The sequence below is a fragment of the Plutella xylostella genome, chromosome 24, assembly GCF_932276165.1.
Source record: "Plutella xylostella chromosome 24, ilPluXylo3.1, whole genome shotgun sequence".
Lineage (NCBI taxonomy): Eukaryota > Metazoa > Arthropoda > Insecta > Lepidoptera > Plutellidae > Plutella > Plutella xylostella.
Window position 1 is genome coordinate 3,158,033 of NC_064004.1, and position 15,570 is coordinate 3,173,602.

Consider the following 15,570-nt stretch of genomic DNA (forward strand, 5'->3'; position numbering starts at 1 on the left):
TATGTTCCTCTTAGATTTACAATATACGAACTAGATGAAGTGCCAGTGCAAAATAAACGTCTCGACAGTAAATAACACCCCACTTCTACCACTGAGCTTTTATTTTCAATTAGCTCTTTTAGAAGATTTGTGGCTTTGTTCATTGGTAGGGTACAATGGTTGTCATTAGTTTAAACTTAAAATGATTTGACAGTAAACAATGTGCGGACGTGCGGACAGTTATTTTCCTTTGTTTTATATGACATTGTGACATACCATCTGGTTGGTATCTCGTTAGATATTCCTAGTATTCCGTGAGAGCCTATCTCAGCTGCTGGATCACCGAGGCTCTGCTCCAGTTCACACGAGACGGCTGACTGAGCTACAAATAGGACATGTAGGTAGGCTACGACTTTAAAATACACTCACGTGCCATAAAGAAGTTCCATTTACAAAAAATATTTGACACCAAACATTAGAATTTGAGGACAATACCTATTCACTTTTTAGTTAACAATTAAAAAAGTTATACCTACGTTGCTAAATGTGCTTCAATGTTTCAGACGGCGGCGTTATAAAGCTAGCCTCTTCTGTTTAGAAGTAATTTGGTGCTGAAACATTTTCATTCCTTGCGAGTTACTTATTTGTATACATAAAGTCTGACAACTTTTTAAACTAAAAAATCGGAATGGATCTGACAGAGTGGTACTCGTAAGAAGAGTTAGCACTGTCTGACAAAAATACGTCTTTTTTGTATATTTAGCGGGTTCAATTCCCATGCAATTAGTTTATTAAATATTGTTCATTAAAATTTATTATTTTGTACCCTACGTTTTTATGAGGGCACGTTTCCACGTTTCCAATTAATATAGGTGTGTCCGTCAGTCTATCACTAGTTTATAATGTAACGGCACTGCAGGGAGTTTGTATGGACAATGCAATTTAGCTAATTGAGCATGTTTTTTATGAATTCGTTTGGAAAATATTTATATGGAGCTGAAGACACGGTTCAGAAACATTAGTTTAACAGAGTATTTTTTATAACTTATGCACTGAGAATGCGAAGAAATTAAGAAGAGTGATAAAATTTATATTTTCGATAACAAAAAACGGGTCTGGTAGGTAGGTATGTAGTTAGTGAAGTAAAAAAATATTAAAGGTTTTTTTAAATATGAAATTAATTATTTAATCGCTCTTTACACATAGCAATCATCATTAACTGTCCACAATGTTTGTTATTAAGTAATACAGTTATTTGAGTACGTGAACAAACTTAAAAGTTTTGCTAAATTTAATTTTGAAAGCTACGGTACATTCGTTCAGCAATCATAAAGTTAATTAAATGGGTACCTTCTAATGAGATTGGCTTTCCTAGGAACTTTACCTAGGCATCTAGTGAAAGTATAGTTTTTGACGACTGGTGTAGTGGTTAGTGACTTGACTGCTATGCCGAAGGTGCCGGGTTCGATTCATAGCCGGGGCAATTATTTGTTTAAAGACAGATAGGTGTTAAAGGTTAGTATTATTAATAATATTTCCATCTATAATATGTATCTATCTATGTAAATAATAATATATCAGCTGTACATTGTACAATAGGTACTTCTGGTTCTGCCTAGTTAGGGGTCGTGGGTGAGATGTCCCCACGTATTATTATTATCACCAAGTCATCTCTGACTCTCCCTGACTACTGAGCCGAAGGTCCCGGGTTCGATTCCCGGCTGGGGCAGATATTTGTTTAAACATAGATATTTGTTCTCGGGTCTTGGATGTGCCCGTAAAATGGCAATAGGCCAGCCCCCTATTACATGGGGACTAACATAACACTGGCGAAAAGTGGGTGCAGCAATGCACCTCTGCCTACCCCGCAAGGGAGTTCATTAGTACAAAGTGTGAGTGTTTTTTTGTATAATTTATACACCGTTGTGTAATTTAAAGTGCAAAATATAAATTAATAATTTATCACACGGCAACTGCCTGTGAATTAATTGAGCCCATCAATATCAGTGTTCACATAGGACTCATGTTTCGATACTCGAATTTTCCAATTATGGGGCGATTAACCATGAAATGCTGCGTTGTAATTGAACAATTTGTCGAGGGATCTCTAATTATTACCTACCTTACTATGAATAGGTCGTGTTCTATTCTAATGAAAAATTATAATATCTATCTAATATAATATTTTTCGTAAATTCTTTAGTACACTTTACCCTATCTGAATATAAATATTCTTCCACCCAAAGGTTGTCGTGAGAGGTGGTAGCTCAGTCGGGTAGATTTAGCACATCTAGATATGTGAACCCACCGACCCGCAGTGGACCAGCGTGGTGGGAAAATGGTCCAAGCTTAGGAAGACAGTTTAGACCTTGGGGATATGCACAAAGGTTCCATTCGAGAGAGCCAGTTGCAGGTACTGTTACCCCCACAGAGAATAGAATAGAATAGGTTGTCTTGAAACAATCGCTTTTAGTGATAAGACCGCCTTTTTTGTACCTATGTGTTTGTATATAAGCTTTATAAAATCTGTTCTTGTGTACAAATAAAGAATATTCTATCTATCTATACCTATCCCTATTTTGATCTTTATATACCTACCCCCTTATTCATAAAAAAGTTACTGAACGAATTAACTATTGAACTGTTCTGTCCCTCTCTGACAGAGAACAATTTGTTCTTTGACAGATAGTGACAAAACAGTTCAATAGCTAATCCGTCCAGTAACTTTTTTATGAATAAGGGGGCTAGATTGTAGAACCCTTTCATTTATGTTTACATACTACTACAACAACGAAATATCAGCGGGTTTGACTCTATTTATGAAGAAAATCTAAGTTTCGGAGCGCTGCTGTGCCACGAGCCACGACTCTACCTCGTATTAAACGTGCGGATTGCACTCAGCTCTCTTTCTTTCGTATTTTGCCATACTTTACACTCCAGTACAGTAAAATTTCGTCATTCGTTCATTTAACAGCCTCAAAACACAGTCCAAATCATCTCTTTCCAGAGAAATCCTGGCTGCTACGCCACCGCTGACCTCAACTGGCCACCCAGCCACGCCAACCCGACGAGACTTCAAGCGGGACTCCACGAGAGAAGACCGAGGGTCGACCAAGAAGGACCAGAGACGAGAGAGCAGTCACCGGGTGGACCAGAGCACCAGTCCGTTGAGGGACTCGTGCAAGCGCGACGCCAGAGCGGAGCAGCCGAGCCGGCAAGTGGTAGGTCTTGTCACTAGTGTCAGCATGTTATATGGAAGTAAACAATCATCTACTGCTGGTAAAAGGCCTCTAGGCTCTATAAGTGCCATAACACTATGTTATCATTCATTTGCTTTCACCTTCCTGTCTTATAAGATCGTCGGTTGAGCAGAAGTTGGAAGACTTTTGGTGATTCATGAACACCATTAAAATCCCATCTTCATTAGAGAACTCGTCTACCCTTAATACGATTGTTTCGTACGGGACAATTCTGTATTTATGACAGGTTCACTGTCTCGTTAGCTAGCAGATCGTAAAAGCTACGTCAGCAACCATTGCTGTTTTACGAATAAGGTATCATCATTATCATCATCAGCCAATAATCACCCACTGCTGGACATATGCCTCTCCCAACGAATTAGGTATACTAGCCTCATTTCGGATACACTCTTTCAAATTCTCTGTCTCTCTCGCCAGTACATAGCATCATTCGACGAGGAAGGCGAGCAGACCCCCGGCTGGCGGCGCGTCGGGCCTGAGGGTCTCATCAACCTGGAGAAGGTGTACCGGACCCAGGCAGTCATGGACCACATCGCCAGCTTCCATCAGCATCACTACGCGCTGGCACGCAACCACATGCCTGTGTTTGGGGACTATCTCAGGTGAACGCTGGTTTTGTTTGGTGTATCCGGATTCTTTATTGGTACCTTTGTGGATAACGGATTATAATTTTAATATGTTTTATAAGAAGGTTTTACTTATATGTACCTACTCCCAGTACTTACATCATCATAGCCAAGTTATAGGTTCCGTTCGTTTATAGTTTGTTCAAATAATGGATTATTTGCAAACAGTAAAGTAGTAAACTCTCTTTCTTATCTAAAAGCAATAAACTAGCAAGATCAGCTACATAAACACTGAGTTGAAGAAACAAACTTTAAGCTAATGTTGACCCTAATCAGAGATATAAGCCCTAAATATATGGCTGCCTTGTTTTGACAGTATATGGACAGAAAGAGACAAGAGACATACTTAGATATAATTGACATTAGCTTGTGTGGCTGGGAAATTAAGGAGGAATTCACCAACCTCTCATAATTCCAGAACAGCATTGCTAGCGTGCGACGAGCCGGTCTTCGCTCAGTCCTCCACCAAGACCACGGGCTGTGACTTCGAGAACGAGGCTCTATACGAGCTGGAGGGCGGAGGCTACTGCCCCGTGCAGCCGCTGCCGCATGACCATGGCGTCACCATGTTCCCGCTGGCGGCGCAGGGGTCTGATAGAATAGACCGGCATATTCTTCAGGTAATTTTTACTGCTCTTTTACATCCCATTTCCTTTTGCAGCACTTTTGCGGTCTATTATTTAAGGGACTTTTGGCATTGTTAGATTTTCTTGTATCTAACTATCCCGATAACCTTGCATATTGAGTGGATTATAGAAGATATTGAAGGTCTTCTTTCGTTTCAAACTTTTTCACCATACCCACCAAACCAAGACCCAACTTCTCACAGTATTTGAAACTAGAACCTGCAAGGTGAATGCCAGTGGGTTTCGTTTGAATTCCTGGCTCCTAACTTCTAAAATTATTTGATACTAGAACCTGTTGTACGTCTTCCAGATCCTCCACCACGGCAGCGCGTGCGTGGTGTGTGAGGCCGAGTGGGGCGGCGCGGCGGCGCAGTTGCGGCTGGAGCGGGCATGTGCCCTGCTCGCGTGGTGTCGGCCTGCTCATCCTCATCATACACATCATGGTATGTTACTGCTCTAGTGGTGTTACCACCAACGACACATTAGCAATTAACAATCCATAAGCAGCGTCACTCGCCTTGAAAATCTGATGTAACTTGTATGGATCTGACAGATGTTTGACAGGCAACTTACTACTAATTCCATACAAAATATATAGGTACTTAGTTACAATAAAGGATAATATACACACATACCTGCAAGATAGCATTAGACTCGCCCTCGACGAAATTGAGTGAAGCAATTCATACTACAGCTGATCATATGCAGATTACACCTAGTTACTTAATGCTTACAATTTCATATGAGATGATTACATTTCTGATGCTATCAACTTTCTGTAATTAACAACAGGTGACACACCTTCAGATGGTATACAGCAACCAGAAATTAGTCTTTCATACAATCCGGAGGAGGTGATACCTTTGAAGTACACGGCAAATCTGGCGCATGAAAACGAAGCTGGAATTGTTGGGGAAGAAGGGTAAGGAAGACATCATAATTAGTAATAATAAGATAATGGTAGCTATTCTGAAGGCAGAAACATTAATTTTAACGCTGTCAAACTATATTTTTTTCTAGCAAAAAATGACACTTACGGAAACAATCATAGTCTAATTTTAAACAAAGAAATTATGGTTTTGACATCTCTAAAATTCGAATTACTGCCAGAATCGATATTATCAATATTTGTGCAGATGCTATCCAAAGACATATTTTGATCATGTTTTCTTAAATTTTGCCTGTATTACGGCTACAGGAAAAATACTAAATACAATTGTTTCATTTACAGATTCATCGATCTGCAATGTGTGAAAGATATGCGGTTAGGTGGAAAACTCTTGGATTCCAGAGAAATTCAGGAGCTTTTAGCTTGCGCTAAGAAACACGGGCTGGATGCCCAGGGACCAGATGGCGCGAACATCATATCTTTAGTATACGGAAATACGTTGAGTGATAATCGAACTGTACATTTTATGTTTCCCACTTATTTGTATAGGTGAGTTGTATTCTGATATGGTCAAGGGATACTTTCAGATATCAATGATTCCTACTTTAGCATATTTTATCAACTACTCGCAGTATATACTAAAAATATTGTCTCATATAAAGTATATCGGCAAATAAATTGCATAATTATAATTATAATAATGTTTTACGAAAACCTACCCGGGACGGCAATTTTTTTATATTGACGACATAATGCTTTCAACCATGTACTCAACTGTTTTTTTTACATTTCAGGGTATGGGCAGTAGGTTTACATTCTGTAATTAAATCACTTATAAGTCAATCCAAGCTAGCGGACAGAAGTTTGGCGTGGCTGAAAAATAAGTATACTGCTTTGTATTACGAAGATGGGTGCTGCTGTGAACCATTAGTCTCTGACGCAATAAGGGTAAGCTATTAAAGCTATGCTCTTTTCTTATGCTGTGTAACCTCTTGCATGCCTATAAATCAAACACAATTGATATACCTAGTATTTTGTCCCACGTGGAATCGCGCTTCAGCTTTCCAAGGGTTAAATAATCAAAATTTAGGTACTTTTTTAAGTTTCATAAAATATTACATCAATCAGATTGTCACAATAATCTATATTTATCAGGTATTCGGCGGACGAGAATCGACTTGCGGCAGCTCATCCCATTCTACTCCAGTAAAAGGTGCCTTCGGAGACTCACATTGTGACTCCATAAGAAATGCTGGAATTAAGTTTAAGGTAATTTATTCCACTTTCTAGGTTCGTGGACAAGTGGTTTGTTGCCTGAAACACTCTAATGGCTAAAATATCATGGGTGGATAAGTAGTTTCAGACTTAATTTATTTAATCATTATATTCTTCTATTACTTACTTATAGCTTATTTATTTATTTATTTATTGGCATCACACAACAGGTACATTACACAACATGCAATAAAAATATATAAGTTCAAGCTTAAAACTAGTAATGCACCCTAATGGTGTGTTGACAGCATGCTAAGTTTCTTTAAAAAAAGTGAACGAATGACTTAAAACTAGTTACAAATTAAACACATAAAAGAATACATGCTATGGTTGAAACACTGATCGAAAATGGCAAAATCAAATAGGTAACATCTAATCTAAGTTAACTTAATCCAACTGTATAATGACCTAACTAATAAGGTTATAAACGAATTGATACTACAATTCGACCTTTGTTCCAGAAGAATAAGTCAACATCAGAGCTAAAAACCAGCTCACCGAGGAGCTACGGCTCATCGCACACTTCCGGGACGAGGAGTGAGGATGAAGTGGTTCAGGGCTCACCAAGACATAGGTACGAATTTCAGTTATCTTAATAATGCAGACTCGTAAGTAATTATTATTTTGGTTTGCGTTACGAATATAAATAAATAAATAAATAAATAATATGTGGGGACATCTCACACACGGCCATCCAACCCCAAGCTAGGTAGAACCTGTGTTATGGGTGTCGGAATTATGAATGTCGGTGTTATGAATACATTCTTAAATTTTCCGACATAGATAAATAATGTAGTTTTTTAAAGCTGAATCAACCGTAATACATAATACAATAGAAATTAAATGGCGGGATAGCTAAAACATCATTGAATTTATTACAACAAGCGCGAACAAAGTATGGCTTATAAAATAAATGAGATTATAAAAAAAAAAGCGCGAACAAAGACGCATAGCGCACTGAAGTAAGCACCGACTTTTAGGCATCGAACACAACGGACACAACGTATTCAGTATTCTTTGAATAGAAATTCATCATCATCAGCCAATAATCATCCACTGCTGGACATAGGCCTCTCCCAAGGAGCGCCACAACACTCGGTCCTCGGCCTTCCTCATCCAACCACTACCCGCCACCCGCCTAAGGTCGTCAGTCCAGCGGGCAGGAGGGCGTCCCACGCTGCGTTTGCCTGTTCGTGGTCTCCACTCGAGAACTCGTCTACCCCAACGGTTATCGGTTCTTCGGCAGATATGACCAGCCCACTGCCACTTTAGCTTGCATATTTTGACAGCTATGTCGGTAACCTTAGTCCTCTGACGGATAACCTCATTTCTGATACGATCCATCAGAGAAACCCCAAGCATAGCTCTCTCCATAGCACGCTGAGCGACTTTAAAGCGGTGGACCAGTCCTACCGTCAGTGTCCACGTCTCTGCACCATACGTCATCACTGGCAGGACGCACTGGTTGAAGACTTTTGTCTTCAGGCTCTGAGGAATGGCCGAGGAGAATATGTGACGAAGTTTCCCGAATGCAGCCCAACCCAGTTGGATGCGCCTTGCAGCCTCCTTGTCGAAGTTGCTTCTGCCTAGCCAAATAGTCTGCCCGAGGTAGACATATTCTTGCACAACTTCGATTGTTGCCTCACCAACGGCAACCGGCTCCGGTTTGATGTGAGCATTGTACATGACTTTCGTCTTGTACAATGCTCACATCAAACCGGAGCCGGTTGCCGTTGGTGAGGCAACAATCGAAGTTTATACCGAGGCCAACACGTCGGGAAGCAGCATTTAGGCCACTTAGCGTCCAGCTGAGTTCCTGCAGAGATTCTGCCATAATAACGATGTCGTCCGCGAAGCGGAGGTGTGACATGTACTCGCCATTTATACATATGCCATGTCCTTTCCAGTCCAACGTCTTAAAGACATCTTCCAATGCATTGGTGAACAGTTTCGGAGATATCACATCCCCCTGTCTCACTCCACGTTGCAGTTGGATAGGTCTTGTCTTGTGGTCCTGTACTTGGACAGTCATAGTAGCGGCATTGTACAGACATCTCAACACCTCGATATAGCGCCCATCGATTTGGCATCTCTGCAAGGATTCCAAAACTGCCCAGGTCTCGATGGAGTCGAAGGCTTTTTTTATAGTCAACAAAGGCTAGACACAGAGGCTGATTATACTCTTCGGTCTTCTGTATAATCTGCCTTACTGTGTGGATGTGGTATATTGTACTAAAGCCTTTTCGAAACCCAGCCTGCTCTGGGGGCTGGAACTCGTCTAATTTTTGGGCAAGACGGTTCGTGATAACCCTTGAGAACAGCTTGTATACATGGCTTAAAAGCGAGATCGGTCTATAGTTCTTCAGAAGGGTTGTCACCCTTCTTAAAGAACAATACCACGACGCTCTTAGACCATGCCTCCGGTGTAATGCCATTGTGAAGAACCGAATTGAAGAGCCTCTGGAGCTGTTCGAGGATTGCAATACCTCCAGCTTTCAGAAGCTCTGTAGTAATTCCGTCTTCACCCGGAGCCTTGTTGTTTTTAAGCTGCTCAAGGGCTATCCTAATCTCGCCTATGTCGACGTCAGGGATGTCGTCAGCGTATTAGTGGCGCTCTGGAATCGGTGAGCTGAGCCACAGACTTCTGCGCGTGTGAAGCATAAAGTTGTCCGTAAAAACCTTCGATTTCGGCAAGAACCTCCGGCTTAGAGGCAACGATATTACCATCTGCAGACTTCAACTTCGTCAAGTGGCTTCTCCCAAGTTGCTGAACGAAGACTTTTGACCCCCGATTTTGCTCAATTGCTGCTTCTATGGCGCGTGTGTTGGAGCGACGGAGATCTCTTCGTATCAGCTTCTTTATACGCTTGTTGAGTACCCGTAGTTCTGACGAAGTGTCACCTGCCGACGAAAATTCGCGTCTCTGCCTCATAAGCTCGAGTGTCTCGCTTGAAAGTTAAGACTCCTTGCTTTTGCTTCTCATGCTAAAATGTCTGTGGCCCACCTCACGAAGAGCCTTCACTATTTGGATTGTATCCGCGTCAATATCCGTAGTGGTTTCCAGCGATTCGAATCGGCTCTGTAGTTCTCTCTGGAAGCTGGTGTTGCCAGCTCTAATTTGGTGCAGTGTGGGACGAAGGGTCGACTTCACCAGACGTCTCCTCTCCAGCTTGAAGTTAATATTCAGAGTACCTCGGAGAAGTCGGTGATCACTCCCAGTTTTAAACCTATTGATCACTGAGACATCTCTGAATATGTGCCGCTTGTCAGTCATAATGAAGTCGATTTCGTTTTTCGTCCTACCATCGGGGCTTGCCCATGTCCACTTCCTCTGGGGCTGTTTCTCAAAGAAAGAATTCATCAAGTACAGCCCCTCCCTTTCGAGGAAGTCAACAAGCATTTGCCCTCTCTGGTTTCTGCTACCAAAGCCATGAGGTCCTACCCTCGATTCGTCGCATTCTTGTACTCCCACTTTGGCGTTGAAGTCCCCCATCACAACGGTGTATTGGGTCTTAGCAGTACACTTGATAGCTCTAGAGATATCTTCGTATACTGCTTCGACTTCTGTGTCAGAGTATGCCGAGGTTGGTGCATATACCTGTACGACCTTCAAGGAATACCTCTCGGTTAGTTTTAGTACTAGGTACGCTACCCGATTCGACACACTGCTGATCTCCACTACGTTGTTGACAAGGGTCTTGTTGACAAGGAATCCTACGCCACCTTGGGACAGTTGGTCGCCCTCGCGATGGTAGAGCATATGGCCGGACTCCAGGGTCATCGTGTCCTCGCCCTCTCTACGGACTTCTGATAGCCCTAAGATGTCCCATTTTATTTTGCTAAGCTCTACCTCGAGTTCTACCATCAACTCGTCCTCTCTCAGTGTCCGTGCGTTGAAATTCATACAAGTCCACTTTATCGGCATTGCCCACGCCGTTTCTCCCCATATATTTATGAAAATCCATTAGGTCCGATACGTACGATACCGATAGGCGGACGCTTATCTTAAATGGCAAGTTCCGCAATACATATAAATTTTATTACAGTTCATACACATCAACGATGAGCCACCACCACCACCAGCACGCGTCGTGCGCGCCGCGACACAGCAGCCTCACGGCGGCCGCCACCAGCATCATGGGGGGGTCGCCTAATAGGAGTAGGTTAGTTTCATTTACGGCCACTTGCACCAACATATTAAATCTACATTTAGAGTTAAATCTCGATTTATGCCATAAATTTATATGGACTGACGTTTCTTAAATCGAGATTAGAGACTAAATTTAGATTTAACACTTTCGTGCATGTCACCCTTTACATTTTACCACATATCGTGTAAAGATAAGAGGCCTGAAATATACAACATGTTGCAAAAGTGGTAGGAATAGTAAGCCGAAAGTGTAACTTTTTAGAAATCCCTGAAAAAAAAACAAGTTCCTATTGATTTACAAGTCACGTAAGAAACAAAAATTATAGTTGCGAATGACCCCCAGAGTAACCTCTTTAGGCTTATTATATACTCTTTGCAATATTTATATTTCAGCACTCAAGCCCAGTTTGCCCCTAGAGTAAATCTACCTAAGCATGAACTAAAAGTCTTACTCAACGACAATAGCCAAACACAGCGTCACAGCGTTCCATACTTAAGATCTACTTAACTTTACGTTTTCAGGTGTGAAACTAATAGTTACTAAATAAGTACTTGAAGCATACGCCTGTATGTACACACGGCAACTCCGAATGGTTGGCAGGGCACACAAACGTAGTGTATGTGTGCACACTAACGTGGTCTATGTGTGCAATAAAGCAGAAATCGGTAAATACACCAGTAACAAACCACACACACACACAAAAGCACAAACGAGTTTGCGCGTAGGCAAACGCCCGTATACCAGCTGTGACATAAACATATCAACCGGTAGTGTTAGTGAAATAGTTATAAAATTGATGTGAAGCCAAATTTCACGGCCTGTGTCTATACACTTCGTAGCTCATTGGTAGAATGTTAGACTAATGAAACATAGGTCGTGAGTTCGAGTCCACGGATGTTTATTTTTATTTAACTTAATTCAAATTTTGCGTTAATTTAAACACTGTTGAGTATAAAATTAATATATTTGAAACTGACAAATGACTACAAGCTGCATAGCTGTCGACTATTTCTCTTCGCCAAAAATATATGATTCGTTCTTCATTTGAGAATTAAAACCATTCTACCCTCATACAATATGAATAAACGAAATTTGTTTTTAGTTTTAGTGACAATTCACCTCTGCGTCTGCAAAGTGATTCACTTTGTGATTTGTCAATTTAATTAATTACTATTCGCAGTCACTATGGAAAGTCACTAAACCATGTTCAAAAAGGCGGAGATAATCGTATTTATATGAACAAAACGTTACTATTAGTGAAATCGCAAGACGTTTAACGGTAAGTAACATAGAATTGCAAAATATTTTATTTGACTGTTAGAATATTTGTATTTGTATAAGCTAAGTATTTGTTTTTTTTGTTTGCAGAGAAGAACTGTTCAATTATGGGTTCACCGATACGCAGATTCGGGACATGTAGACAGTAGTCGTCTATACGGATGCATCACCAAACCATCGAGAAATCGTAGCTGCACATAGCGCTGATCCGTTCTGCAGCACCCGTTCTACGGCCACAACACATAATCTATCCCTACAAACCAACCGTACGGGTTCACTTGCGTGCTGCTGGGTTGCGGTGTCGGAGGCCGACGAAGAAAATTGCTCGAACCGATCAGCATCGTCGAAACAGAGTGCGTTTTGCGACTGACTATTTTAAACTTTGATTGGTGCAACAATGTGGTGATATTTAGTGATGAAAAGTCCTTTAAGTCAGACAAGGATGAACGTAAGATATTATGGCGAAAAAGTGGTGAAAATTATAGTTATTGGGGTTAGCTCAGTAATTTTTATTTTTCCATTTGTATAAGATTTTAGTTATTTTGTTAAATACTTATTATTATTTACAATTATGGGTAAGCCAATGTGTTAATGATGTTATTGTTACTGAGGTTGGAATAAGTTATCTTATTTCTGCCTAATTAACATGTTGATTCATTTAACTAATGACTTGCCTATTTACTTTAGTAAAACAGCCAGTCCATCCTTGTCTGATGTTTATTATGAATTAAAACTGCAAATTGAAAATTTTCCTTTTCAATATAAACTACAACTATGTTTTAAAACGAAAAACAACAAAAACGTAACATCCTTAATGTTTATGTTACGGCAAAAATAAATTTGGTATTTTTAACACTTAATGACTTGTTTCATTTACTTTCTGTGTTGCTTTTATTCGTATATACCTACTACAATACTATTACTAACAATCTTAAAAAATAAATTAAATCTATAAAAAAAAACAAAAAAGGAATAGTGTAAGTTCAGTGGGATTTGAACCACCATACCGATTATTATAAGTCTTGTATCATACCAACTGAGCCATTCAATCTATTACGATGCCATGCAAAATTTTGCTTCATATCATAAAAACAATGAATCATTGTCACTGGCACAACTACATGCTTACAATATCCGTGTGTGGGTTGCCCAGAACTAATAATTACGTCGACGTCGCCGACACACACATACACTACCTACGTTAGTGTGCCCTGCCAACCATTTAACGTTGCCGTGTGTACTACCCACGTACCCACTGATAATGTATCATCCAAATACTAACTTATTATTAATAACATGCTTTATTTTGATGCAGTATAATTTTGTTACAGTTTAAGAAGATTAGAAACAAGTGAACGGTTTTGGGAGAATTTAAAGCACCTACGGACGGGATCCGTGGGATACGATACACAATTAGATTTTATGGACTTCGTTGCCTTATTTAGAAGCTTTAGGTAAGTTGTTTGGAGAAATTTCTTAATTTGAGTTATATTTTACATTAATAGGTACTTAATAATTAAAAACATTAATATAAACCACGTTCCCGCAATCCATTCGTACAAAAGAATTTAGTTGTGTCTGATTTCCCGACATGGGATAGGTTCTTTACAAAACAATGTGGGCCTTACCATCAAAACTAATTCAACAAATATTTACACCTGCCAAATGCTTTATAACCTCTAAATACCCGCAAACCGTTGCTTAAACGTTTTTGTGGTAATACGGTGTACATCTTAGCAACCGTTTGTCCACAGTTTAGTGATGCGGTCTGAGCTCCGAGACGTTTTCGAGCAATTAGCAGTACCCCGGAACAAGTCTCCTCTACTCGGCTATGAGAAGAGCAGAAGTTCTCCTGAACTGTTTAGGAGTAAAGCGGTGTTTAGGACAGGTTTGTACTCTTTTATATTGGCTACTCAAAAAATTATCTTGGTTTTGCCAAACATTTTAATGGGTTTAAGTTTATTCTGCGAAATGAGTACTGGGTTTTTGATCTTGCTACAGCGTAGGTATAAAATTATGATGCCGAGGTATATGGACGTGTGAATTTCTTTAGTTCCTTTGAAAACCTTCTTGTCAACTTCATTCCTAATTACAATCACGTTATTGTTATGGGTGATTTTAACACATGTCTCCTTAAAAATGACAGCAGGTCGTCTTCTTTTAAGTCATTAGTTAGGTCTTGTAATATGGAAATCCTTCCCCTTAATGCAACACATCATTTCCCTGACTGTGTTCCGTCCCTTCTGGACCTAATTCTTGTTTCTTCGGGCCAACATGTTGCTAAACACGGGCAGTGTGCGGCGACAGGTTTCTCCTATCATGATCTCATATATTTATCTTACAAAATTCGCCCCCCTAAGGCTAAGCCAAGAACTCTTCTGCTGCGTAGTTTTGGTGGAATGAACGTAGAAGACTTGCGGCGTGATGCAGGAAATACGGATTGGGCTCCTGTTCTTAATGCAACTTGTGTTGATGAACAGGTCACCTTGTTCAATTCCCTTCTCACCAAGCTGTATGACGTGCATGCGCCGTTGCGACTGATTAAAGTGAAACATCTTCCGGCGCCTTGGCTCACTGAGGAGATAAAAACTTTGATCCGTGTCAAGAATGCTGCCAAATCCAAGTACAAAGGTCGTTCTACTGAAGCTAATAAGGAGAAATACATTACTTTACGAAATCGCTGCAACAAGGTGTGTAGGGATGCTCAACGCCGCCATATTCATCAATCAGTTGAAAATGGAGATCCAGCTAAAGTTTGGAAGTTCCTACGGTCATTGGGAGTCGGCAAGTCACGTAATGATTCCATACCTAAAGATTTAGACATTGATTCATTGAACTCTCACTTCTCTTCGTCATCAGCCATTGACAGTGCTGTAAAAACTAGTACACTTAGTCGCCTCTCGGCTCTGCCTACTCCTGATTTTCCTCCCTTTTCTCTAAGCCAATTTACCGATTGTGATGTTAAAAAGATCATTCTTTCTATCGCTTCCAATGCAATCGGCACCGACAGTATAAGTCGAAACATGATAATACCTATTCTAGATATAATCCTTCCTATTATCACTCATATATTAAATTCCTCCGTATCTACTGGCATATTCCCATCGTCCTGGAAAGAGGCTGAAGTGGTTCCCCTCCCGAAAAAATCCAATCCCTCCTCATTTTCTGAATACCGTCCCATATCCATTCTACCGTTCCTATCCAAAGTCCTTGAACGCCTTGTCCATTACCAACTTTCCAATTTCCTTACCCATAACAACCTGATGAATCCTTTCCAGTCTGGCTTCCGTCCTGGCCATAGCACTGTAACAGCGCTTATAAAAATCACCGACGATATCCGCCAGAGTATGGATAAAGGCCAAATTACTATCCTTTCTTTATTAGATTTCAGTAATGCCTTTAATACTGTTGATTTCGACATCCTACTTGGAATACTTCGATCGCTTAACATATCTCCAACGGTAATTGGCTGGTTTCGCAGTTATC

General features: G+C 40.4%; 1 protein-coding gene across 1 annotated transcript in view; it reads left to right on the top strand.

Annotated features, from left to right (window-relative positions):
• The first annotated feature begins 667 nt into the window (after nt 1–667).
• Nucleotides 668–15,570, top strand: part of LOC105386068 (1-phosphatidylinositol 4,5-bisphosphate phosphodiesterase epsilon-1) — a 72,563-nt gene continuing 57,660 nt past the window's right edge. Inside the window, exons 1-13 of the mRNA XM_048629746.1 lie at nt 668–690; nt 2,987–3,200; nt 3,657–3,841; nt 4,284–4,485; nt 4,802–4,934; nt 5,284–5,413; nt 5,723–5,929; nt 6,175–6,328; nt 6,536–6,649; nt 7,117–7,229; nt 10,702–10,818; nt 13,416–13,538; nt 13,839–13,972. Coding sequence (XP_048485703.1) covers nt 668–690; nt 2,987–3,200; nt 3,657–3,841; nt 4,284–4,485; nt 4,802–4,934; nt 5,284–5,413; nt 5,723–5,929; nt 6,175–6,328; nt 6,536–6,649; nt 7,117–7,229; nt 10,702–10,818; nt 13,416–13,538; nt 13,839–13,972 — 1,849 coding nt within the window. The remainder of the gene's footprint in view (nt 691–2,986; nt 3,201–3,656; nt 3,842–4,283; nt 4,486–4,801; nt 4,935–5,283; nt 5,414–5,722; nt 5,930–6,174; nt 6,329–6,535; nt 6,650–7,116; nt 7,230–10,701; nt 10,819–13,415; nt 13,539–13,838; nt 13,973–15,570) is intronic.